Source organism: Argentina anserina, chromosome 1 (assembly GCF_933775445.1).
Source record: "Argentina anserina chromosome 1, drPotAnse1.1, whole genome shotgun sequence".
In the NCBI taxonomy this organism is placed as follows: domain Eukaryota; kingdom Viridiplantae; phylum Streptophyta; class Magnoliopsida; order Rosales; family Rosaceae; genus Argentina; species Argentina anserina.
In genome coordinates, this window is record NC_065872.1 from 88,019 (window position 1) to 113,544 (window position 25,526).

Below are 25,526 nucleotides of genomic sequence, written 5' to 3' on the forward strand. Positions count from 1 at the left end.
TAATGATGTTGTGTAGAAAGATCTGCCTCAAATTCTCTGATATTTGATTATTGCCGATACCCCCTGATGAGGTCCGACAGTATATTCCTCATGCTCCAAACAGAAAATGAAAACTTTTACCCAAGACCAAGCTGAAACAACTCAGTTCATAACACCAAACTTCCAACCCAGCAAGCTAATGGAAACTCAAAACTCGGGATCAGATATCGCCGCCGGCGGATGCCGCATAGCCTAGAATTATAGGGTTTGACCTTTGCTCTCGAAAACTCGGAGCCCTCCCTTGGCAATAACTTTGCTGGCTATCCAAACACACTACGATGCTGAAACTTTGAGAAACTAGACAATAAAATGTGCAAAGCCTCCACAGTAAATAATATATGACAACAACACATAACTTTCTTATATAACCCCTATAAAGAAAAAGCTTATTTATATGATAAGTTTAAATTTTATCCAACATTTTCTGCAAACAGATAATACACTTCGACAGAAGTTAAAACTTCAAGTTCAAGCGCCTTAATAACTATTATTTTCTAAAATACTCGTACAGAAAAACAGACAACAAGCAACAACCACTAGTTTGATTGCAAGCAGATGCCAATGCCAAACCCCTCCCACTCTAGTCCTGCAGATCAAAGTTTATGAAATTCGTTACCAAACAAGCCAATGCGTGAAATGCAAATCAAGAAAATAATCAGGCTAGTAGAGTATATAATTCCCAAAAGCATGTTAAAGAGCAGCATGACACAGAGTTTAGTTTGAGATAGATGACATCAAGAGCAGGATTTTGCCATATTCCATGTTAATAATCCGTAAGCACGACTTTGTTAGTTGGTAAAAGGGATGGTGTAGATAACAAAGGTACGTTGGAGGGGTACATTGTGATTAGCAATACAGAACAATAATGCATAAGGTACCATTGTTTAGTCATTGAGAGACATCAGTCTTATGTATCCACATTGCTTTGCTATAAATCATGACCCCTTCAAGATATATATTTCAGGTTATGGTTCAAGTAATCAATCTAAAAAGAATATAGACAAATAATATAATCATGTAAAGAATGCAATGCATATACTACTATGTACAGAATGTAATGCAAATACTATTACGTAGCAGGGGAATCAGATCCAGTGAGAAGATTACATACCTCATCATCGTCATCACCTCCGTCTTCCTTGCTCTTCTTGAGGCGTGTGGTACCCCCCTCCTTGACAATGGGTAACTTCATGGCCCCGAAGGGAGTGTCAACATCGATGTGGCCTTTGATGCTATAGCCAGTACCCTTACCCCGAATCATATCCCAGAGCGCAGAGCCAAAATCCTTAGGCCGGAAGGTAATAGGAACATCAACAAAAGTGGTACCCTTCTTTGCAAGTGTGGCAGATTTGGAGAGCTCAGCGCCTCCGATGCTGACCTCAGAGAGCCAAATCTCGTAGTCTAAAGCATTGAGGCCCAAGTCAAAGTCATTCATGTTCTCGAGCTTCAAATGGAGCACTGCAACAGTCTCTTCAAAGGAGAATTTTTGAAACTTAATTTTGTCAACATCAACATCAGGTTTGTAGGGTATAGGAATCTCCCCAGTTTTCTCAAGTGGGAGAGTGAGCCTGCCGAGAACAGGGACATCCACAATGAGATCAACCTTGATCCTGTAGGGAATAATGCTTCCAGGCTCGATATCATTGTAGGTGCTCTTGATGTCATCGAAAATCAAGTGAAGTGGAACTTTGACAGTCTCTTCCCCATGGGCGTGGATTGTTCCGGCGTCGGGGATCAATCCGGACACGAGTTTCCTTCCATCACTTTCGATGAGGTAGTTGATGTCAACGAGCGGGATGGGGACCGGATTAGGATTCTTAATGAGCACATCCACCACAATCTCGGCCTTCTCAAGATTGATGCAGGGGATGTGAACTGCAGCCACATCCGCAGTGGGCTTACCGAATCCGATAGCTCCCTCGATCTTCTCCCCAATGTCGTGAATGAAATCCTTGACCTTATCAAGGAAGCCGTCGCCTTCCTCTTCTTCTTGTTTCTTCTGCCCCTTGATGCCCCGATCTACTCTTTCTGCGTCATTATAGGAGGATGCCATCGATACTAGTTGCTTGCTCGATCAACAAACGCCTTAAAAATAGATTAGCAACTTCAAATCAAATGAGTTGGTCAATCATGTACAATTGAAGAACAGAAAGCCAGCAGCAACGGATGATTCCGGAAGAGAGAATTGGTTCGATGAGATCTAGAACCATATAATCTTGAAACAAGCCAGATCCAACCAAAATGTTACCTGGAGCCGATCGATGGAGGAGACGAGCAACAGGCACAGCCGAGGATCAAACCAATTATGATTTCCCGTTTGCAGTTCTGACTTGTATGACTTCTATCACTACATCACTCCTCATCTTCATCTTCATCTTCCTTCCAATTTCCAAATAGGGGAGCTTGCTCAATAAAGTAATACTTAATATCTCTGGCCCCACGTACACGCACACGCATCACATATTCTTTATTTTCTCTTTTCTTTTCCTTTTTCAAAATTGTGGCTCCGGTCGACCCCTCCTCATCCAACAACAAATGTTTCTTTGTGAATTATATATTGCGGGATTCAGTTGATATTCAGATGGAAAATAAACCTGACTAATGTTTCATGTCTCGTCTGAAACTAACTACAGAAGTGACTAATATGAAACGAACTACATAAATGACCGGATGTGAAGATGCACGCCATGCATCGGAGATGCTCTGATGATAATATATACAAACTGTTTTCAAAGCTACGTTATCAAATATTGACAATAATCATCAACTCATGTTACAATTGCCAATAATGCACTCAAGTTTCTTGACTCTCAGAACCGATTCATCACCAGGGAATGTCAAGGGAGAGCACTAACGGTATATACTGATACTGCATCTCACTTCTCAGAATGACATTACACTAGTTGGACTTGCACCGATATCTTCTATTAACAATTTAACATGACATAGGGTGCCTGATTAAATGTACTTATCTGCCTTTCTTTCGTCCCCTCTCTTTCACCTTCATAGTGCATACCACGTCTAAAGGTGATCCTTCAGAATTTCTCTTAGGTAGTCTTCCTGCTGAAACCCACCTTCAAGTTCTTCCCACTTCAAAAAACAAAATGCAATCATGTTAGAGAACCATATCCAGAAGTTTGCTAATGATGGATCAGACTTCACAATTTACTGGTAATAAAACTTTTAATCTGTGCACTGGGCGCATATACTCAGCACAAATAATCTGAACATGATAAACATTTAAATAGTCCATGAATGTGAGAACTCACCTCTTGATGAGACAAAGACACAACTTTCCAACCAGCAGCAGTTATGTAGCGGCGTTTGAGTACAGTGTGTCCCAAGGGAGCCACTGCACAAATCAGAAGATGTTCAAATTGATTTAATTAGTGCGAGTGCAATCTTTTGACTCGAATGAATCCAAGCATACAGACATCTTGTACATAAGCTTCAGGATACTAACCAGTATTTCTTGAGAAATGAGTTGGGCCATCAATCTCCAGAGCAATCTTCTTATCAATTACAACGGCATCCAAGGTGTACCCATCCACAACATACTCTTTGATCCAATCAAGGCCAGTGCTAACAAGAAGATGAGCAACCTCCTTCTGGAAAGAGGATGTCATTTTCTGATTAAATCTCTTAGTTTTACCGGCACGTGCTATTTTCTCCTCTAGATCTCTCTTTAGAGATAAATGAAGATGTGGACACTCAAGCTTCAAGCACTGGTTCACTAGATGAACTTGAGAAGCAAACATGATATCCTCCCTATACTGTTCTGAAATTCTTTGCTCCTCAAATTGGCTAAGAGTTTTCCACACATGGGTAAAGAAATTGCGGTCCATTTGTCCTAGAACAGCATATGACCATGCTATGTTACCAAGCTGATCCCTTCTGAAACTGAGCACAGGAGCATGTGCAATGCCATTGATGTCAACATCTCCAATGTTGTCTATACCATTTTCTCTGTTGAGGTATGATTGCTCTTTGTTTGGGAAGCATATAAATTGGTGTGCATCTTTGAAAACATTATCTAGAGAATCCAGCAAAGGTTCAGCAGGCTCACATAAAGAAGCAAAAGCCCACAAAACCTGAGCAAGCTCTTGCTCTTGGAAAGTGTGAATGATATGAGATGCTCTCTTTGATAACTCTGGAAAAAGATCAGAAGCAGAGTGCTTCATGGAGGCAAAAGCACCCGCAATATTAGCGACATTCTGTGAATTGAACTCCTCAACCTCGGTTAAGGCCACCTCTGCAACTCTATCCATTTCTGACAAGTATAGCAGATCACCCCCTATCTTAGACAATGCCCAGGAGATATTAGAAATACCTTGAGCTGAACAGTCGGGTAAGGCTGTCATTGCTATTCCTACAAGCATAGACATCTCTCTTTGACGAGCAAAAGCCAATCTACGTGTCTCCAGCATTGAAACTTTTTCCATGTTCTTGGCAATTCGATGAAGAGCAGTTGCAATGTTCAAAGGGGAGAGGGGTGAGGGACTCAAGCCTTTCCCTACAGCCACGATTGTCTCTGCAGTAACCTCCAAAACTTCTTCTGCAGTTTGTGCTTCAACAATCGCCTTGTTCAAGTTAATTTCTTTCCTTCTATCAGATGGCCCTGAAAATTGGGAAAGCCGCTGAACAAAATCTTGCATGGTCTTCTCCTTTTTCTCTTCAAACATCCCACCTCCCAGCATACTTACGGTTGTTCTTAAGTCGGTAGAACCATCTAATGCATCTACACCTTGCATGTCAAAGTCTTCCTCTGAATCAAAACCTTCTAGTACTTGTTTGCTTTTCTTAATCATTTTCTCTTTCGTGGTCAGCTTCTTCTTGTTCTTTTTCTTTTTCCTCTTTTTGGTAATCATATCTTCCATTCTGTGAGACCAGCCCTTGGCTTCAATAGATTTTAGGGCAGTCTTTCTTGCCCTCACACACCAATCCATGCCCTCAGTATCTTGAAGTAGCTTTGATGTAGGTTGTTTTTTTTTCTTGTTCTCAAGCTCTCCAAGAAACTCCAATTCCCAGTCCATATTACCCTTCTCTTTTTCCTCTTCATCACTGGCGGAGCTAATGGCAGTAGTATTATCTCTGCATATATGGAAGCAGTTTCTTCTTGGAAAAACGAGCTCAACTTTCTGGGCGAGGAGCCCAGTTTTCGTCACCGGAGCAATTTGGGGTTTCAAACGAATTTGATAAGAGAAGGCATTAAGTAATCCTTGCATGTTTACCTAACAAGTTTGAGAATAAGAAGCCCAACTCAGAGAGTATTCTAATGAATCAACTTACTGAGCTAAAGACAGAAGAAACTCACCCATTCCTATAACCATATAGAAGGAAGCAAAAGATGCCCAGAAACAATATACAGTGGCAATAAACAAGCATGCAAATATAAATGAAAAAGAAAAGCACATGAGAAAAGTAGGAAACTAACCACTAGTTTTCTGGGCAAGTTGGATTTATCGAGCTGCTCCTGCTACTCCATCTCTTTCATTTCCGGTTGAGCCACGAGGATAGCAGCTCTGCACCCTTTTATACGGTCCCAACTATCCGGCCCACAATAGAGCCCATTCTAAAAAATCTTGGGCTTTAAAACAATTATGGAATGCAGTCGAATAAAGCAAGCAAGATTAAAAAGGGTGTGGAAATTACACCCCAACTTTTCATCTATAATATTTCATTGATTATAATGGACTACAATACAGCTTGTTTGAATTGTTAAAATCTTGTATTGATGGCACTTGAGTGCTATATATTTGGTATGAATGAACCAAATGAAGATGTACACGTTTTAGTTCATCTCATTAACGCTAAAAGAATGGGAAACTGTTTTAGAATTCTCAGACAACAGTGCCATCTGGGATTACAGCACTTCGAAGAACAACTACTATCCCCTCACGAATGACATAGCCATCAGCTTCTCTGTCCCCTTCCTGGGCATTGTCTTTGTTAATGATCTGCACTAAACCACCATAGTCACTTAAAGCTAGCCTGCTGAGTTATATAGTTAATTATGAAGAGATGAAATTCATGCTATCATTAATGATTAATGATACATTGGCTGGCTTCTGTAAATATGGTAACTGAATCATAATCTGTAGTGCTACTGAAGATCCTTCTATTTGCATAAACATAAAATAACACTACACAATCAATGATTCTTTAGTAAATGGCTATTTGTTGTTGACTGGGTGCTGTTGTTGTTTTAGTTTGCAGATGATTATGTCACCAAAGAAGGTAATGGGAGAACTCCTTATACTTGTTACCTAGAGAATGTACAGTGTCGTTAGCTTATAGGATTCATACCATTACATTCTTGCCAATCCTTGCATTCTTGTCTACAATAGCTTTCCTTATTTGAGTAGCTTCACCAATTCCGATGGGAATGTCTGCCCCTTTCTTGTTTTCACTATCTTCTGCCTTTGACTGCGAATGAATGGCCATTGTAGATATAACAGAAGCAACAACATGACTAGAGGATTTTGATACTGAAGTATGCATCAATGCATGTATTAATGAGACACTCACACAAATTAACAGTGAAAATTATGCAGGTAATTTTGATATGAAGTGTGAAAAAGTAAAGTGGGATGAGAAGACTAATTAAGAGAGATATTTTGTTTTCAAGTACATGATTTCCCACACCCCTTAAATATTCACAAACGAAATCAATATATGCTGGGATAGAAGATATGAGATGCCTCTTACTTGATAGAAAGTTGAACCCATGATCACTGAATCCTCAACAATTGCTCCAATTCCAATTCTTGACCTCATTCCAACTACTGTACCTTTGATCCTGCAACCCTAATCTTGTGCAAGTCAAAAAGTATGATCCGGAAACATGCAAGACAAAGTTCAGACTAATCAAAGACTACATTCATCATACACTGAGAAACAATAATCCATCATACTTTATTTTTTAATTATATCAATGCTTGGGCTTACATTGAGAACACAACCGTCTCCAACTACACTATCTGTTATCACAGAATCAGTTATAAGAGTTGGAGGCAGACAATGACGCAAAGTGTGGATTGGACTTTCTCTATCATAGAAGCTGCAATGAAATAAAGGTGAAGTCGATCTGTCTTAGTTCAATAAAGGTCCAAATATAACATAAATAAAATACCAGGACATTCAGCCTTTTCCCCTATAAAAGTTACTGACTTATATCCCACGTCTGTACTCTTTATAGTTTGCATATTTGCTTGGTAGAATGCTCCAATGTTCCTCATGTCCTCCCAGTATCCATCAAATGCATAAGCTTGTACCTGACCTCAAAAGAAAGAAAAGAATCTTTAGTACAAGTAACCATAATACTGAAGCAGCAAAGGCTACAGGAGAACTAGTTACTTGCATATATCACAGGATTTACATTATGTATAGGGTAAATTCCTCTTATGGTACCTGATGTTTGGCTACTTGGACAATTTGGTACCTGATGTATGAAAGCGGACAATTTGGTACCTAAAGTTCTCAAATTTAGGCCATTTTGGTACCTCTATCAATTTTGACCATATTTTCAGGGTTATTTCCGTCATTCTAGTCATAAACTCATTAAATTCACATTTTTCTTCATTTCTTCCTATAATTGCCTCTCTTTGGAGATAATTAAATTGATATATCTACTTTACTTAGCATCTACTTCGCATATATCGAAAATAAATGTTTTTCTTAATATACTTATTGTATCATAATTATTTTCTGCAAAGGAAATAAATTGGCTTTATGCAATTGTAATTTTTATCAAATTTTTTTTAATTACTTATAATTAAAATTAATTTAGATTGATAGCTACATTATGAAAACTTATATACGTAAATCATCACAGATACTAAGTGGATGAGTTATCAAATTTCTAGTGATAACTTAGAAGCAATTTGGAGGTATTATAAAAATGAAGTAAAGTTGAGATAAGATGACGAAAATAACCCTGAAAATATGGTCAAAATTGACATAAGTACCAAAATGGCCTAAATTTGAGAATTTTATGTACTAAATTGTCCGCTTTCATACATTAGGTATCAAATTGTCCAAGTAGCCAAACATCAGGTACCATAGGAGGAATTTACCCTTATGTATATTAGTAATAGGCAAGACCTTCATTCCACGAGATATGGCACCCGGAATCACTTCACTTCTAAAGTCATTTGCCTCGGGGAAATGCTCTTCTAGGAGCCTTTTTAATGCATCTCTGTTGATGAGATAAATTCCCATACTTGTGATAATGGTACTTGGAGCAGTACTGTTGGATTTACTTGAGCCGTCGGCCTGAATTTTCAGTTATAAGGGTTCCTCATGCAGAATATAATAAGAGGAACCATTTCTGGAAATAAGTGTGCTTAAGATAACTCACTAAGTGAATATTGGCTGGCCCTTCGTCCAACTTCAATCTGAACTCCAAAACTTGATTTTCAGAATTCACATCTAAAAAGCCAAAGCCAGGGTCATGAATAAACCTATGAACTGATGCTGCAACAGTAATGTCCGCCCTATTGTTTCGATGGGCCTTGATGAGTTCCTGGTAGTCCATTTTGTAGAGATGGTAACCAGGAAGGACCAAGAACTCAGACATCGGATACTCTTCCAGCAGCCACAGGCATCTTCTAACAGCATCAGCAGTTCCCTAAGATCAAGGTATTAGTCGTTTTAGGACAGAGGACTTGTAAGTATCTAACATAGAGAATTAAAAAAAAAACGACTTCCAGACCTGAAACCACCCATTATTATCAGGGCTTTGATATGCTGCAATTATTTCAACAAACCCGTCATTTCCAAAACCAAGTCCAGAATAAGCCCTGGAAATGTGGGAATTGAGAGAAGTCGAGTTAAATTGTGTTAGAGCATATATCCTGTGTATATTACTGCTAATGCAGTTGCTCACAACTGCATCAATCAGTCTATAACGAGCTGCGATTGGTATGGCCGCTTCTGATCTTCTCTTTGTCAATGGATGGAGTTGTGATTCTGGTCCATCCCCAAATACAATAGCTGCCACAGTCTGGGGTGAATAAATTAACATTAATTGTAAAAATGTGATGTAATTTGGAGATGCCTTAACACAAACCTTGTTAAAGAAGAAATGATTGCACTAGTATATATACAATATATTATCAAGCAAATCAAAGAACAAATGTGTTGTGATAAATGACCAGGATTAGTGAAAGCATGAGTGGAAGTTAAGCCTCAGTTTTATGTAGGATTTGCAGGATATAAGCAGGAAGTTAAACCTGATTAATGGGAGGAAACAATGCAGTGGGAGATTGAGTTTGCTGTGAATTGGATATCAATGAGCTTGGAGAAACACTAGAATGAAGCTTCAGTGAACGCTTTTCATGATTCCAATAATCTGATCCAACGATAATGGGATGCTTTGTTTGAGTATTACTATTAACAAGGGAGGGAAGACAACCCTGCAAGATCACCATGACAATGTAGAACGGCAAGTTGCAAATTGATGTATATGCTGATGTATCAAGGCATATATTGCTTCCCTTCCTCCCAACTGAGTAAAGATTAAATAGAGAGAACAAGACGGGAATATTTTGTTTTCTTCCACCTCATGACTAGTAAGGAACTCTTCCTTCATGGCCAGAGGTTAGAACCTAGAATCAAGCATTTGGGTTTTCAGCAAATCATTTTTCTAATGAAGATGTCCCTAACTAACACATGAAGGATGCCTTATATCAATCTTTCTGCTGTGTATGTATAACTTTGATTCTAAGCTTCTTATGCCTTTTGTAGTTTCTTTTTGTTGTTTTCAATTGTGCTGTCTGTCTTATAAGACTTGAATCATGGTTAACAGATGCACAAAGAGACTTCTGCAGCGACAGCTTGTTCAACATGAAAATGCCAACTGCAGATGACCATTATGCCCCAACACCCTTCTGTATATGCTATTGGGTGAACGATTGCTTGAAATAATAACTCATAAAGTAGTTTATAATTTATTCTAGGGGTCCAAGAAAAAAAAAATTAAAGTAAATAAGTCGGGCATTAGTTCAAAGGGAGGGAGTAAAAAGTAAAATCTGAGGGCATATTTGTCACTTAACTAGGAAATGCAGCTTGAGCGTTGTGGCGACTGTAATTGGGATTTTGGAATGAGTGGGGTTGAAGGTAGGCATTGGGTCATCTTTTATGCATCTCCCTGCGGTAGAACAAAATTATGTTATCAAAACCTTGTTGAATATGGAGAAATTAGGCGTATTGATTAGGACTTCCCGCATGTTTTGATACATATCCAAGTAAAGTGAGATCTTTGAAGCATATTGGAGGAACACTAACTTGGATTTTCTTTTTCATATATTATGTGTTGAGGGAGTGTAAATGTGACGGAACTTTCAAGCTCATCAGTCCGCCCTCCTCATCCCTCTCAAAACTACGCTTGTGTCCCAAGAAAACTAAGCAACTAGGTTCACATTATTGTCCAGCAGTGCTAATAGACAAACTGCAAGTCTGGTAATCAACCGGACATTGTCTCCAAACACTGCGTCATCGCTTGTAACAGCGTCATTGCCTGTCCACTTCCCAGATCTGAAAGTTCGGGTGCAAATGTACAGGAACACAAACAAGCTAGTCTGCCATCAATACAGTTTAAGTGGTACTTGACCCCATTTGGATGCGAAATAGAGACAAATTTCATGTGGCAAATCAAGAGACTTTTATTCAAAACTCTTTGTACTTACTTTCTGTTTCTTCAACATAAAGATTCATCTGGCAGGGCTTTAGTAAATCAACAAATAGCCGAACTCTGGGCTATACGTCTACCATGTCTGATCATCGCCCACACATTTTCTAACAGTTCAAAAATGGAACAACAACACCAAGCACATTGATTACAGACGATGCAGGTCAAATTTAAAATTCCATCCTCAAGAGTCAAAAGTAAGAACACACTACTTCAATTGGTGCACAAACAAAGATGCCATCTCGATCTGCAATACAAGTCAAACTGTCAAAGCGGTGTACCAAAATATCAAATACACATAAAATAAATTTATTTTTAGAATGATTTAGTAAGATACAGCAAATAAAAGAGAAAAAAAGAATTCTATTCTCAGCATGGCTCCTATTCAATACCCTTTTGTTTCACTTAAAATATCAGAGAATCAGAATTCTAATGTCTTATCTAAAATAATTGTTCTTTTACACGACAACCATGTATATTATTACAATGAAGCCCTAAATGTATTACCTTCATTTTACTCTTCTTCTTCTATCTTTTTTTTTTCTTAAGTTTTTGGGTGCAAAGGGACGCACCCTAGCTGGGGTGTGCAGATTCTGGTGATATATATATATATATATATATATATATATAGATTTTACCGTACGCTACAATGCAACATTTACTCTATAAAAATATTTATAAGGAATAGCATAATATAGGATAACGCTTCATTTCCAAACTAACGGAATACAGCAGAGAAACTAGTTGGTTTTAGACTTACAGCTGTCAAGGCAGTCTCCGCACCCTTATTACCAGATTTACCACCAGCTCGATTTAAAGCCTGCAATGTAATGATGGCACAGTAAGATCAATCCGCGCCTTTAATAAGAATATAGGACTAAAAAGTAAATAGTGCTAAATTTGATGACTTCATTGAAAGGTTTACCTGCTCCATATTATCACAAGTTAAGACACCAAATATGCATGGCACACCTAGAAACACATATAACAAGCTTATATTAGGAAACATTATTCATGGAATAACATAATAAAGAGAAACATGAATACAATATTGACAATATGACCAACCAAATAAGAGGTTCAAGGTTTGGAAAAAATATCGTAACCCCTCGTAACACTAAAGTTAGTGAGTACTAACTCCAAGACACAACTATTTAGCAACAAGGGAAACCAGGTACCAACCTGATTTTAAGCCAGCTGAGAGTACTCCAGATGCCGATGAATTAGCAACAGCATCATAGTGGGTTGTATCACCTCTTATCTACTGACAACAAGCAATTTATAGATTAGGGTGCTAGATGAAAATACAGCACAGTATGTGAACCTCTCATGGAGAGACATTATCAAAGATGCACAAAATTTGAATGGTACTATACCACAGCTCCAATGCATAAAACTGCATCAAACCTCCCCGAACTTCCAAGCTTCTGTGCAACCACACCAATTTCAAAGCTACCAGGAACCCATACCACCTGAGGAAGAAGCAAAATAAGAGTACCAAGCACAAAGTTGGTAAATAATTATTCTTTGGGTGAAAATTACTGTATTGACATGTCTCTGAATTGCAAAATGCTAAGAGGTAGCAGTTCTGCACAGTTTCACCCATTTTCTTTTTAAAAGTTAAGTTCATTAAGAAGAAAAAACAGAGATACGAGTCCTAAACTTCTATCTGATGAGATCCTGAAAGGATTTTTCCTTGAGCAATTACATGACCGACAGAAAGTTCAAACATGAAGGAGAAGCAGTCAAAGTATGCAGATAATGTGGTGAGTTGGGAATCAGAATATTTCATTTTAGTAGAATGATTAATAGGTATGAAGCAAAGGCAACATACATCAATGTCCTCATCTCGAACAGAATAATTCTTGAAAGTAGTCAAAGCTCCCTCTAGCAGTGGCTTTGTGATTATCTCATTAAACCGTGCCACAACCTTGAACAAAGAAAACAACAATTATTGATGATACGAAATGAAGATTTAGATGTTCTAAACAATACAGAAACTGACCACTGCGAAACGCAGGCCGTGAGCGGTGGTGACGGAACCCACGAGATGGCGAACAGCCGCAGTTTGAGCAAAAGAGGAACGCTCCTTCCTTTCAATTGGGGTTAGAGTTGGAGTTGCTATTGCAAATGCAGCAGCTGCGACCACTCACCATTACGAAAGATGCAAACTTGGATGAGTATATATTAGTTTTTGCAGAAAAAGATGAAAACTTGGATGAGTAAATAGTTTTGCAGAAAAAGATGGAAGCTTACGTTGAGAAGAAGAAGAAGAAGATGAAAGAGAGAGGAGTGTTTTGGGTAGCTGGTGAATCCGACGGTGATGATGACATTCGCTGAATGGGAGGCGTGACTGAACAAACCTCTGGGTTGGAGCGGAAGCAGACGCCATTTTGATTTCTGAGCAGGAGCGGCAGCAGCAGCAGCAGCAGCAGGGTTTCTTTTAGATTCAGGTGTCTCTCGTCAATATGGCCGTTGGATTACTCTTGTGGCTCAGATTGGACTTATGTCATGACCCAAAACCAAGTGAGGGTTCGTCGGCTCTTCCTTCCAATGTAGTCAAGGTTTCTATATTCATCCAAGTTTTAATCTTTCTCAAAGTTCTCAACACATGCCTTCCTGCTCGAAAGGTGTTAAAACCCCAAAGCAGGTGTGAGATGGCGTCCTTCCTGAATGCGCCAGCCAATTGTATCTCTGTTCAGCCACAAAAGCTCACACTGTTGGCTCCAACTGGGACCAGTCGAGGACTGGCTACTACTTGCAGTTTCCCCTTGATCCAAAGACCTGTGAAGAAGAAGAAGATGATGATGATGACCCCAAAGATGTCCGTTTCAGCCGCCGTGCCCCTTGAGAACCCTACTTTGCAATCATCAGGTAAACGGTTGTAGTGGTAAGATGGGGAAGGCCATTATCACTGCAGCGGAGTCTGCAGGACTTAATGTGGTTCCCTTTTCCTTTGGATCTGCCCAAGAGTGTGGCCAAACCGTCCAAATTGGCACAAAGGACATTCTAGTGCATGGTCCTTTTGAAAGAGAAACCACACTTAAATCTCTTCTAGTTTGATTGTGGTTGACTTCACTGTCCCTTCTGCAGTAAACGGTAATGATCCTAGTCCTCCTTATATCAAGAGTTTTAACGTCAATTCAAACTTTCTTTTGCTTATTACTGTTTTTGATAAATGGTTAAAATATTTCTTTATTCTTCTGCATCTTTTTTTGTCACATACAGATAATGCAGAGCTATATTGCAGAGTTGGAGTGCCCTTTGTGATGGGAACAACTGGTGGGGATAGGGATCGGTTATATAAGACCGTAGAAGAGTCAAAAGTCTGTGCAGTAATATCTCCTCAAATGGGAAAACAGGTTTATCCTTAATACCCTCATAGCCTGTATATCATTTACAACTCTGAGGCCCTCCCCTTAGTACTTAATAATCTTTACATATGAATAGGTCGTAGCATTTCTTGCATCTATGGAAATTATGGCTGAGCAATTTCCTGGAGCTTTTCTGGGTATTCCCTGCAGGTACTTCAATGTTTCTTGTGATCTATTACTGATATGATACATGGCTGAGAGATATTTCTAGGTTTTTCGCTTTTCTTTCTTCTGCTCATTTACATTGGATAAATATTTGAGCTTCTGTTTATTCACTTTATTGTCTTAAGCAGTGTGACTGATTCATCTTTCTGAAAGTTTAGGTGATGGAATCCCATCAAGCAAGTAAACTTGACACATCTGGTACTGCCAAGGCTGTTATTTCAAGCTTCCAGAAGTTGGGAGTGTCCTTCGATATGAATCAGGCATGCTAAACAGTACCTGTTGTTTTAGCTTATTATAATTTTGAAATGGTTAATTGTAGCATCTCTTTTCCTCGTCCTTATCCATGCTTCGCTCTTCTATCTGTTGGGGTGTCTGAAGATATTCAAACCGAGTGTCATTATGTGTGGTGAGAAGTGAGAACAGTGTGGTAAGGACATGGCAAATGAGAAAGCTATTTAGCTGCTTTATCACTGTTTGGAATTCATGCATTTTAATCGCATATGACAAAGAAGATACAATGGCTTTGTTTATAACTTTTTACAAAACCGCTGAGGTAGTGTTATTATTATTATTATTATTATTATTATTATTATTATTATTATTATTTTTTGCGTTAATAATGGAACATTAAAATTGGTGTTGTCTGCTAGGATCTGGCTACTATCTGGGTGTAGTATTTTACCTTTTTGCTTAAAGTGATCTTGTGATTATATTCTGGACAGTTAGAGGCCCTAAAAATTGAAGCTTACAATTTTCTAACTAAAAAAAAAAAGGGGAAATTTCCCTCTTCCTAGATCAACTTAACTGCTTTGTCTTGAAGTGTATAAGAATTAGGTATTTCTTAATCATTTTGTTTAATCGTTTAGAAATTTATATCAGATCCAATTGATAAGGGATCCCCAGCAACAGCTAGAGATGGTGGGAGTTCCAGAGGAGCATTTGTCTGGTCATGCATTTCATATGTATCACCTGACTACACCTGATCAAACGTAAGAAGAAAGATTCTCACTTCTCTCTCTAGACCATTTTGCGTAGTGTTTTAATCTTGTAAATCTTTATCAATTTTCCTTTTGCAGGGTCTCTTTTGAGTTTCAGCATAACGTTTGTGGTAGATCAATATATGCAGAAGGTACAGTTGATGCTGTAATTTTCCTTGCTAAGAAGGTAAGATTTTTATCGCTGTTTTGCTTTACTAGTTATCATAATGCTCTAATTGTGCTACATAAATTTATCATTCAATATATGGCTTCAACTGTAATCGCCATATGCTTACTGTTTGTTTTCTTTTAAAGTCAATGGGTAGATATAAATCATATAAATTTGGAATGAGCTGTCATAGGAATGATAGGATACTGAGAATCTTGTTTCTGTATGTGTATACTGGGATAGTCCTCAGTTTTTTAAAGCTAGAATAACTGTTCAAATGTGTTTGGTGGTATACTGAAATACTGGTAGGATTATCCAGTCCTTCACTTTATTACATGTCATCCTGCATCAATGCAGGTTCATTCAAAGGCAGACAAGAGGATATACAATATGAGAGATGTTCTGCGAGAGGGTAACATGCGGTGATAGTTGCTTGCATGCGAAGGGTTTGGTTGTTTGTTGATTAGCTTGAGAAGTTAGGATGTTGGTTGGAAGATCTTGGTAGAGGAAGATATGGAATGAAGCTGAGAGGAGCAGTTTTGACTTTTTTCGTTTAGAGAATATGAAAAGGTTCTTGCTCGTGTTTTAAAAAACTGTGAGAATATGTGAAGCATACTATGTTTTTGTCATGTACTCTAATATATATGTCTTCTATGTTAAGTTGTTGCGAAGTTTAATTGATGGGACATTTCTATTGTAAACAGCCAGTTTCCCTTCAAAAACAAGGGATCCAACAGGCCAAGGTTTGGGAATATGAGGATCTCCATGCTGATTGAGGAAACTTTTTTTCCGAACCCTTAAAACTTTTTCGCATGCTGCTTAGTTTTTGTGTGCGCCATGACAGTGGGTGAAACCGGCTATGCAGAAACGACACTGAAAGTGTGAGAGATAATGCCTCTACTAGTCCGACTGCAAAGAAGCACAAAAATGATAACCAAAATCATCAATACTGTCCATGTTTCAGAATAGTGAGAATACACATGACTTGTAAAAATGTCGTAGCTTTATAAAATGTATTGAGGTGATGAAATCCCATCAACTAAGTAAAGTTGAATATTTTGACACATCTGTTGCATCTGAGTGAATGGCTTAATTCTTAAGAAGAAAAAAGGTTTCATTTTTACTTAAAAATTATAAAGGCAAAAGGACAGTATATAAGTGGAGACGTAGAAGTGTAGAAGAGGGGTGGAGGAAGATCGAGCATGGAAGAGAGGGAGGACTTGAAGTCAATATTAGGCTACTTACCGGTGGTGGCACGGAGCTGGAGTCTTTTCTGGCCGTCACAGGTGGTGGAGACACTCAAGGACTTGGCCAGAGGTCCCGATCACAGTCGGGTCAATTCCGGAGAGGTTTTATTCGTAGCCATCTCCGACCTCAGGCGCTCTCTTTCTGTCTCTTCCTCTCTTCCTCTCTCTCCTTGTGCCGCAGACGGGTACGCCCTCTTCTTCGATGAGGTAGGCAACAATTGCATTACTGAATCACATGTGTTTTAGACTTAAAAAAATCACGACTACAATTTGCTTCGATCTTGCTGTTGCAGATCATGTCCAGGGAGGAATCTGCGAAATGGTTTGGAGAGGTAGTTCCCGCTTTAGCAAATTTGCTTTTGCGGTTGCCCTCTTTGTTACAGGTTCATTATCAAAATGCTGATGGGCTTATTAATGGACTCCAAACTGGTCTTCGTCTACTTGATTCGCAACAACCTGGATTAGTGTTCCTCAGCCAGGTCTAGTTTCTCTGCTTCAATTCTGCCCTTTCTTTTTGTCTTTCACATGCATGTCTCACTTGCTGCTTATGCTTTGCGTACTAACAAGTTCCAGTATTTGGCTGATTTTCTGATGCTGTCTCCGAGAAAACTGAATATTTTGAGTGCTGAAGAGTAAAGACTACATCAAATTCATTTTGGAAGGGTGGAATTTGACCTCTGAGAATTTGACTCATCCATTTTGTGCTGCTTTTTTATTTATCTGAATAGATTCGTACTGATCGAATATAGTGTGGTAATTACATGTATGACAGCTGTGCTCTTGCATAATTATGACACTGGTTTTTGTACAATCACAATCCTTCTTTACTTTGAAAGAACTTCCTACATTGTGGTAGAGTTTTGCTGAGTTTTGTGTACGCTGTTTTCAGGAACTAATTAGTGCTCTTCTTGGATGCTCTCTGTTATGTTTGTTCCCAGTTACTGATAGAAGTGTCAAACATCTCCCAACTATCAACTTTGATCATTTGTTTGAGTATGTGACACACTCTTTCCTTGGAATCTATTTCAATATTTGTACTTTTTACAACTTTCTATATCAACACATTCAGTGGTACACATAGGGGGTGCTATTTTATAGTTATCTTGCCACTCATTTTTTATGTGCTTGTTTGAGACTGTTATTAAATACATTCTAATGTTATTTACTGAAATATACTCACCATCTCATGCTTATTGGCAGCACTCTATATGACAGTTACAATCAAAAGCAGGAGAATAAGATATGGTGCATCATACATTACTTTGAAAAGATAACTTCACGCATGCCTATGGGTTTTGTCTCATTTGAGCGGAAAGTACTTCCTCTGGAACAAACTCCCCTAAAAATTTCATACCCGAAGGCTGTGTTTTGGAGTAATTCAGTCATTCCACTCTGTCGTTTTGAGGTAAAAGATGACAGATGGTTATACACAATGCCACAAGTTATAAGCAGATGAATTGTTGTTAATTCTGTGTACCAAATCTTTTGGTAATTCACTTCATGTAATCACAACAACTTGTTAAGTTTTCTTTGCATGCTATTTTAGGTTCACAGGTCAGGCTTGATAGAAGATCAATCGAGTGGAGCTCTGGAAGTTGATTTCGCTAACAAGTATATAGGGGGCGGTGCCCTTCATAGGGGTTGTGTACAGGTCTGATTATATATTCATTTTCTTCCTCAAATATGTTCACCAACATATATGCTTGCATTCCAAGTAATTTGTTTAGTTACACTTCTCCTGATTCACACACGCCATGTGCTAATTGCTGACGCACCTAATATTCTTTTATATTATCATCTGACATAGGAAGAGATCCGGTTCATGATCAACCCTGAGTTAATTGCTAGTATGCTGTTCATGCCTTCTATGGCAGATAATGAGGCTATAGAAATTGTTGGTGCAGAGAGATTTTCAAATTATACGGGGTGTGTACTCTCAGCACATATACATACATAAAACTTATGCTCTTCATACATATTTGCAGATGCATTTAATGAATCAAACATGACTCTTCTTATTGAAAGCGTATGTATAGTTTTTTAAGATTCCAGGGTTTATCCTGATCCCTGAGCATTAAGTACTTTACATATGTGTCTGTGTGTGTGTGTGTATTTCATCCATTTAATTTGGTCACTGTCGAAATGATTTCTGACTGATTTCTGTTCAAGTGGTGTAGCTATGCTTCTTCATTTCGTTTTTGTGGTGACTATGTAGACGGAAGGGATTCAGACTCTCTTGGAAGACGTAAAACCAGGATTGTTGCAATAGACGCATTATGCAGCCCAGGGATGAAACAGTATAAACAAGAGCTACTCCTCCGGTATGTATATTTTAGCTAGTTCTACTGCAATTAAACATTTATTGTATAAAATTAATAGGACATGGTGAGATGATATCAATTGAAAATTTCGAAGTGCTGGTGAGAAAGGGCAAACTCGGTACAATTTGGACAAGCAATATAGTTGAGATGCACAAGTAATTTAGGTACTGGCCATGACAGCCAGCTGCACCTGCAAATCAATGTACTGTCCCCTTTAGAAATGTTGCACATTCTAGATATAGAAAAACACGAGAAGTCCACAGGCATGTTCTTTGAAACAGGTAGACAGAGTTCAATGATTTATTGTTGTGCTGTGATGTAGATTTTTTTTTTGGGTCAAGAACTGTGATGTAGAATATATCCATAGAGAATTAAGTAAACTTCGGATATGTTGGCTATTATATGTACTTATGTAGATATGGTTCTACCTTGTTGATTTCAACAGGATTTAATGATTTCTTGTTGTGCCCTTATGTAGAATATGCCCATAGAGAAATAACTAAAGTTTGAATATGTTGGACTATATATATGTACTATCATAACTTTAACTACCTTGTTGACTTTAAAAGGGAGACCAATAAGGCGTTCTGCGGCTTTCTTCATCATTCGGAAAATGAGGAGTACAAGAGATTAGTTCAAGAGAGTGAACGATTGAACAGTGATTCTGCTGAAATTCAGTCTTCGGGTTATGTGGATGATATTGGGATTGCCACTGGGAATTGGGGATGTGGTACTTTTGGAGGAGATCATGAAGTGAAGACCATAGTTCAATGGCTTGCTGCATCTCAGGTAGTTTTGCGGAGAGATGTAATTTTCAAGATTTATTGGTACACTCAGACAATTTTACTAGGACTTCTGATGTTCAAATAAAAATAAAACGGGTTAGTAGCTGAAAATGACTGTTTGAGGTTGCATTTGTTTCAGGCACTAAGACCTTTTATTTCATACTACACTTCTGGCGTGAAGGCCTTGGAAAATCTAGACCAGGTACTGATTCTTATTGCTTGTAGTGAACGTCATTTTTTCCCTCTAACATAGCTGCTTGGCTAGCAAAGAGGGACTTCCTTTTTGTTGATGAAGTGTCTCACCACTTGCAAAATTAGTATGCGTACCAATGAATTTGAGGACCCAACTGTATTTCTTGTAATTGATAGCACAGATAAATGAATTTTATAAACAAGCAATTAATGAGATATTTGCCTATCCCATATGTTTTCAGTTTAGCTATGTGATTAATCTTGACTCAGCATTATGCCCCAATTAATTAACCAGACTGAAAGCATATTCACTCTCTTCATTTTGTGGTGTAGGTAAGCCAATGGATACAGCAGCACCAATGGACAGTAGGAGATCTCTGGGATCTGTTGGTGGAGTACTCATTGCAGAGACGGAAGGGAGATACTAATGATGGATTCTTTACATGGCTTCTTCCATCTCTACTTGCCTCTGATCATACTCGCATGTTGCCTTGATTCACTGACTGACTCTCCTTGTTGTAGCCTGTCTTCCTATCAATCCTATGTGTTGTGTATATTGCATTCATTCCTCTTTAGTATTACTAGGCTGTAAAGATTATTTTCATACTGAAATGAATGGGGTAGTTTTTTTATTTATATTTATTATTATTAGTATTATTATTATTATTATTATTATGAATGGGAATGAACAAACAGGGCGGTTGAAATGGATTTATTGCATATCATGACGAGGACTATGAACCAACAAAATTCTACTCCCCCAACAGAACTGTAATGTACTTTTCAAGGTGGGCCGCTCAGTCCGCCAGGCCCAGGTAACCAAGAGTTCGCGCCTATCAATCTGGCGACCCAAGCCCATTTTGTCACGGTTACCTTATCTGTGAGCTTGTCTGCTATCGGCTTCCGGGTTTTAGCTGGGGTTTTGCCAATTCCAGGTTCATCTACTGCGATTAGGGCTAGTTCAGGTCAGCTTTTTCTCTTTTTATATACTTTTGTTTAACTGAATCTGTTTCCAGCTACATGTAATATGAACCGTTAGTGAATCGTTGGTTTGCTTTTAGATATTTGATGCCACTGAAATGGCTCTGCAACATACCATGTATCTCTTCTCCTCATCACCAAAGAACAATTATTCATTGATTACATGTCAAGGGCATCCATTCAGTGCAGTCAGAACCAAGAAAATAGAAGGTTCCAGATTGCGTGTCTCTAGTTCAGGTGACAAAAGCGACCCCTATTTGCTGGATTCTGATGAGAGACGCGAATGGAGAGACAAGATTAGACGAGTGTTGGATAAGAACCCGGATGTGGAGGAGGAATCAGACCCTACTGAGAGGACCAGGAAAGTGCAGGACCTTCTGGCTAACTATCCTCTTGTTGTGGATGAGGATGATCCTGAATGGCCTGATGATGCTGACGGCCGCGATTTCAAGTTGGATCAACTCTTTGACAAGATTACTATTAAGAACACTCCCAGGAAGAATGAGAATGATGATGATGACTATAGCGATAATCAACTAGTGTGGCAAGATGATAATTACATTCGTCCCATCAAAGATTGAACAACTTCAGAATGGGAAGAGACCGTGTTCAAGGACATTAGCCCTCTGGTCATTCTTGTACATAATCGCTATAAAAGGTTGCCTTTCCTTCTTTTGTCTTTCCGATTTTTAACTTGTCGTTCTTATATCATCCTTATTGAAATCTATGTTTTTATTACTCAAAAATATACCAGGAAACTGCTATCTAGGTTACATTTTCTGTTTCAAATTTGTTAACATTTATTACTCTCTTCAGACCAAAAGAAAATGAAATAATTCGGAGTGAACTGGAGAATGCTGTACAAATTATATGGAATTGCAGGCTGCCTTCACCAAGAGTAAGTGACTAGGAGTTCTCCTTTAATTATTACATTTTGTGTCATTCTCCACACTGGATCATCCTTGCCATTATATATTTTCTTCTTCAACAGTGTGTTGCAATTGATGCTGTTACTGAGCCTGACTTGGTGTCTGCTCTCCAAGTGTCTGTCTACCCTGAGATAATCTTCACAAACGCTGGCAAGATATTGTATCGTGAGAAAGATAATATTTATTTTAGAATCACATACGCTTCATTCTTGATTCGGTTTCTGCCTTTACAGCATGATTTCAACTCATTTTCTTTCTTTTTCATTTTTCTAGCAATACGAAGTGGAGATGAGCTCTCAAAAGTAATGGCCTTCTTTTACTATGGAGCAGCCAAACCGCCTTGTTTGAATGGAATTCGAGTTGGGCAGGAAGAAGTTACATCAACTCCTCCTATCAATGCCCAACCGTGATGTTAGAATGACGATGTCTTGCTGATAAAAAAACGGTAATTTCACCTCTAGTTGCTATTGTTGTATATTATTTTCTGATCTCTATCTGAAATTGAAATGATCAGAGAAACTAGTTACTGGTTCTACTGATTTCTATTATATAAATTAAGGGGTCTTCCACAGTTGATGTGGAAACTATGAGTCCATGGATGAACACGTGATAGTCAACATTCCAAGTAATTTTTCTTTTCACTTAGGCATTGCCTGCGTATACAAATATAGAAGGTCTATTCTAGTGCAATCTATGCTTGGCTATGTGCACTTGTATGCACACAGCCTTACACACAGGGTTACAAGACTTATTTTTTCTTTTTATTGAAATATGATTTGTATGGCTTAACTGTAGATATGACATTGTTCAGTTTCTTTCAAAATATTTGAACTGTGTCAACGGTTAGATGACTATGGGGCCCTTTAAAGTATGAATTCTTGAAATCAGATCACTCATTGTGAACACCACAGCAACAGAAGGCTTGGTGGTAGTGAAAGCGGAAGGCAAACAGCTGGCCACGGTTTGAGCCATTAAACTTGCAGTCGGCCACACCCACAGTTCGTTTCTTTTTGTCACCTCCAAAAACAGTGAGGCATTTTCCTGTTCTGCGAGAGACCCAGAAACGGAACTCACGGTGATTAAGTTTTTTAGGGGGACTATAAGACTTCCAGTCTGCTTCTGCTAAGCTTTTCAGCGATCTCAATGATCGAAGGCTGACCTTGCCATGCTTGTCCGCTGTGAGATAGGTTTGTCCGCCCGAGCATTTGTCCATGTAGTTGCTAAACCTGCACAGTTTGACACAAACAATTAGTTGACATTGCAGTGCTATCTTGCTCATGAACAATAATCATTTGGTTTTATTTAAAAACCTGAGATCAGATTACATTTCTTAGCCTGGGAATGTTTATAGAATGAGAATTTACCATAGCTTCTATTTAACTGTACCAGACACTCCTTAAGAGTACTAGATTGTTTGGTTAATATAAGCTGCCGCAGATAAAGATAACTGCCGTAAAAGTGAAGGGCCTTGACTCCTGAGGAATTAGGCAATTATTCTGATATATGCATATTGCATGTTTGTTTACTAAGTGGTTCCGTCATTCTTTTTTTTTTTATTCAATTGCAGAAACGTAACAAAGTCAAGTAGGATAAAGCGGTACCTGTGATATCCAGAAGCTGAACCAGAAGTTGATTTCCAGCCAAAATAAGCATTGTACTTTGTTGACTGGCCACCTTTGATATCTGGCACTGAATAAACTCCTTTGTCATGCAAATCCACATAGTCGGACTGTAAAGCACCAGCGATAAGAGTGTCGTCAAATGCTGTCATATGTGGGTAGGCTTCACTTGGGGGGCATGTGCTGGAGTCGCATTTGGAGCACTGGTTGCAAAGCCGAACACTCTTCAAATGCGGGACTGGAGTTGCTGCATAGGCTGTAGTCGTCACCAGTACAAGCAGCAGGCAGAGATAAAGGCAGTAGTAGAACCTCCCCATGCTTTTGTAATCTGCTGTTCTGTGCCTCTCTCTCTCTCTCTCTATATATATATATATATATATATATATATATATATATAACTCTATCGTTGGTAATTCCAAAGTAGACACTATTGGCTCTCTTGTTCTTGATTTTGCCACTTGTCTTTGTTTTGAATCTCCATTGTAAGGAACTTAAGTTGGGATCGGTTGTCAATATTATTATAGAGAATAGCTGGTAATAGCTGTGACTGTCATTCATAATGCTTTGATATTGATGGCTAATTAGATCCCATTGCAAATTTGTAATGTTCCAGTTTGGCTATATATGAAAACCATTTTCTGAGCCTGTCCATATAATTAATGGGCCGGACCCTTAGGCCCGGATGTTAAATTTAATAATGAGATTCTTGCACCGCCAGTGTCACAAAGTACGAGTCCAACAGCAGTTCATAACTTGCATATTAGAGATCGAGCAGGATTTGGAAGAGATCGAAGACTACTAGGTAGAGCGAGCAATGAGAATAAGAACAATCAAGTATATCCTTGGAGTATATGCGGGAGTCATGCTGGTATATTCTTTTTCTGTAATAATAGGAGGTCATTGATGGATCACGATCTCTATAACCATCTTGATAATCATTACCGTGGAAACCAAGTAAGATACTAAAGATACTAAAGGAAATGAAAGCTAAAATAAACTAAATAAAATACTAAAAATTCAATATTTATCAATATCCTTACAAACATACTATTTTGCTTTATACAGTGATATATAAACTCTAAGACTTGTTTTCAATACAACCCGGTTCATTGACCTATTTCATGGAGGTCCAAACTGAAAAGTAGCCCAAGTAAGATGTAGAATCGTTACAATCTCACTCGTGAGCTAACTAGCAGCTAGAGCCTATAGACAAAGTCTCTGCATACTCTTCTTCTTTCACTGATCGAATAGGATCGTCTCGATCTGGCTACGTTATAGTTTGCAGCAATGGATATGTTTGTTTATGGTCATCTAATCATTCGATTTTACCATATGCTTTATTTGGGCTTATGATTAGATGACCATCAGCAAACATATTCATGAATCGTCATATATGATATGCATGCAATAGCTCGATCTCTCTCCTGCCGGCGCCCCTCCTTCAATATAGTTCCACTCATCGGGGTTTTGACCGGCAGGCCGCAGGCCTTGAGGAATTCTTTTTCTTAATTTTTGGTGCTAAATATTTATCTCTACTCGTTCTATAGAATGAATGTACGATGTTACTCACTTGTTCACTTAATTTCATTCAAGTTTCCACGGAAGAGCTTGTCATCTCAATTCCGAATATAGAGTTCGATAATATGTATGCATAGAAACTTGATCAAGCATAACTATATGTAGTCTATACATGAATCTCAGTTTGAATATTATTGTAGACTAGTTGATTATGTGAGATGAAAGGTTACGAAGTTATATGCATCCATGATTAGATATTAACTAAAGATTACATTATCGAGTCGTCGTCTGTTAGGCTTTACACGAGACATAAGTTTGAGAATACGTGCATGTAAACTTACTACTCATCCAACTGATCCAAGTTCCTATATTGATAATCATTTATGGCACTGTACGTATTACCATACGCATGCATGCATCATTGAGGTATCAAGATTCAAGCGTAGCTATTGAAATGATCTTGCTCTATCATAAGCGCGCCGGGTCATGCCTGGTTTTAAATTTTGATGAATGCTCAATG

At 38.5% G+C, this 25,526-nt stretch overlaps 8 protein-coding genes across 9 annotated transcripts; 3 read left to right on the top strand and 5 right to left on the bottom strand.

The window, feature by feature from the left end:
• Window positions 1-413: 413 nt before the first annotated feature.
• LOC126786548 (uncharacterized) lies at window positions 414-2,428 on the bottom strand. The gene is made up of 3 exons (XM_050512397.1): window positions 2,288-2,428; window positions 1,151-2,124; window positions 414-625 (listed from the first exon to the last, which is right to left on the bottom strand). The coding sequence occupies exons 2-3, from the start codon at window positions 2,090-2,092 to the stop codon at window positions 620-622; spliced, it is 948 nt and encodes a 315-aa protein (XP_050368354.1). The 5' UTR covers window positions 2,093-2,124; window positions 2,288-2,428; the 3' UTR covers window positions 414-619.
• A 138-nt stretch (window positions 2,429-2,566) lies between these two features.
• On the bottom strand, window positions 2,567-5,526 carry LOC126786536 (RAP domain-containing protein, chloroplastic). Its single transcript, XM_050512386.1, has 4 exons — window positions 5,474-5,526; window positions 3,503-5,270; window positions 3,309-3,391; window positions 2,567-3,129 (listed from the first exon to the last, which is right to left on the bottom strand). The coding sequence occupies exons 2-4, from the start codon at window positions 5,262-5,264 to the stop codon at window positions 3,061-3,063; spliced, it is 1,914 nt and encodes a 637-aa protein (XP_050368343.1). The 5' UTR covers window positions 5,265-5,270; window positions 5,474-5,526; the 3' UTR covers window positions 2,567-3,060.
• A 206-nt stretch (window positions 5,527-5,732) lies between these two features.
• On the bottom strand, window positions 5,733-10,865 carry LOC126800171 (inactive glucose-1-phosphate adenylyltransferase small subunit 2, chloroplastic). The gene is made up of 11 exons (XM_050527460.1): window positions 10,728-10,865; window positions 10,327-10,619; window positions 9,273-10,189; window positions 8,753-9,043; window positions 8,399-8,668; window positions 8,143-8,313; window positions 7,210-7,313; window positions 6,988-7,099; window positions 6,748-6,846; window positions 6,346-6,465; window positions 5,733-5,996 (listed from the first exon to the last, which is right to left on the bottom strand). The coding sequence occupies exons 3-11, from the start codon at window positions 9,468-9,470 to the stop codon at window positions 5,880-5,882; spliced, it is 1,482 nt and encodes a 493-aa protein (XP_050383417.1). The 5' UTR covers window positions 9,471-10,189; window positions 10,327-10,619; window positions 10,728-10,865; the 3' UTR covers window positions 5,733-5,879.
• LOC126800185 (6,7-dimethyl-8-ribityllumazine synthase, chloroplastic) lies at window positions 10,679-13,169 on the bottom strand. 2 transcript variants are annotated; one of them, XM_050527501.1, is made up of 8 exons: window positions 12,986-13,169; window positions 12,735-12,877; window positions 12,564-12,659; window positions 12,106-12,201; window positions 11,912-11,990; window positions 11,655-11,701; window positions 11,490-11,549; window positions 10,679-10,976 (listed from the first exon to the last, which is right to left on the bottom strand). In XM_050527501.1, exons 1-8 carry the CDS (start codon window positions 13,119-13,121, stop codon window positions 10,938-10,940), a joined length of 696 nt encoding a protein of 231 aa, XP_050383458.1. In that variant the 5' UTR covers window positions 13,122-13,169; the 3' UTR covers window positions 10,679-10,937. The 2 variants fall into 2 exon arrangements, with proteins under 2 accessions (XP_050383458.1, XP_050383466.1); XM_050527509.1 differs by having other exon boundaries at window positions 12,735-12,868; window positions 12,986-13,159.
• Window positions 13,170-13,197: 28 nt separating this feature from the next.
• On the top strand, window positions 13,198-16,195 carry LOC126800172 (4-hydroxy-tetrahydrodipicolinate reductase 2, chloroplastic). The gene is given in 10 exon segments (XM_050527475.1): window positions 13,198-13,601; window positions 13,603-13,784; window positions 13,787-13,828; window positions 13,958-14,091; window positions 14,180-14,234; window positions 14,237-14,253; window positions 14,427-14,528; window positions 15,148-15,257; window positions 15,345-15,432; window positions 15,772-16,195. Coding segments are annotated over 10 exon segments (1,203 nt in total). The 3' UTR covers window positions 15,841-16,195.
• Window positions 16,196-16,561: 366 nt separating this feature from the next.
• Window positions 16,562-20,589, top strand: LOC126800163 (poly(ADP-ribose) glycohydrolase 1-like). The gene is made up of 10 exons (XM_050527447.1): window positions 16,562-16,868; window positions 16,955-17,140; window positions 17,551-17,654; window positions 17,862-18,066; window positions 18,208-18,312; window positions 18,469-18,587; window positions 18,839-18,982; window positions 19,552-19,771; window positions 19,907-19,969; window positions 20,293-20,589. The coding sequence occupies exons 1-10, from the start codon at window positions 16,617-16,619 to the stop codon at window positions 20,452-20,454; spliced, it is 1,560 nt and encodes a 519-aa protein (XP_050383404.1). The 5' UTR covers window positions 16,562-16,616; the 3' UTR covers window positions 20,455-20,589.
• A 125-nt stretch (window positions 20,590-20,714) lies between these two features.
• On the top strand, window positions 20,715-23,585 carry LOC126800176 (thioredoxin-like fold domain-containing protein MRL7L, chloroplastic). Its single transcript, XM_050527489.1, is given in 6 exon segments — window positions 20,715-20,924; window positions 21,021-21,598; window positions 21,757-21,838; window positions 21,932-22,041; window positions 22,141-22,314; window positions 23,437-23,585. Coding segments are annotated over 4 exon segments (891 nt in total). The 5' UTR covers window positions 20,715-20,924; window positions 21,021-21,038; the 3' UTR covers window positions 22,280-22,314; window positions 23,437-23,585.
• On the bottom strand, window positions 22,489-23,805 carry LOC126800201 (uncharacterized). Its single transcript, XM_050527521.1, has 2 exons — window positions 23,471-23,805; window positions 22,489-23,095 (listed from the first exon to the last, which is right to left on the bottom strand). The coding sequence occupies exons 1-2, from the start codon at window positions 23,803-23,805 to the stop codon at window positions 22,759-22,761; spliced, it is 672 nt and encodes a 223-aa protein (XP_050383478.1). The 3' UTR covers window positions 22,489-22,758.
• Between the last annotated feature and the right edge of the window lie 1,721 nt (window positions 23,806-25,526).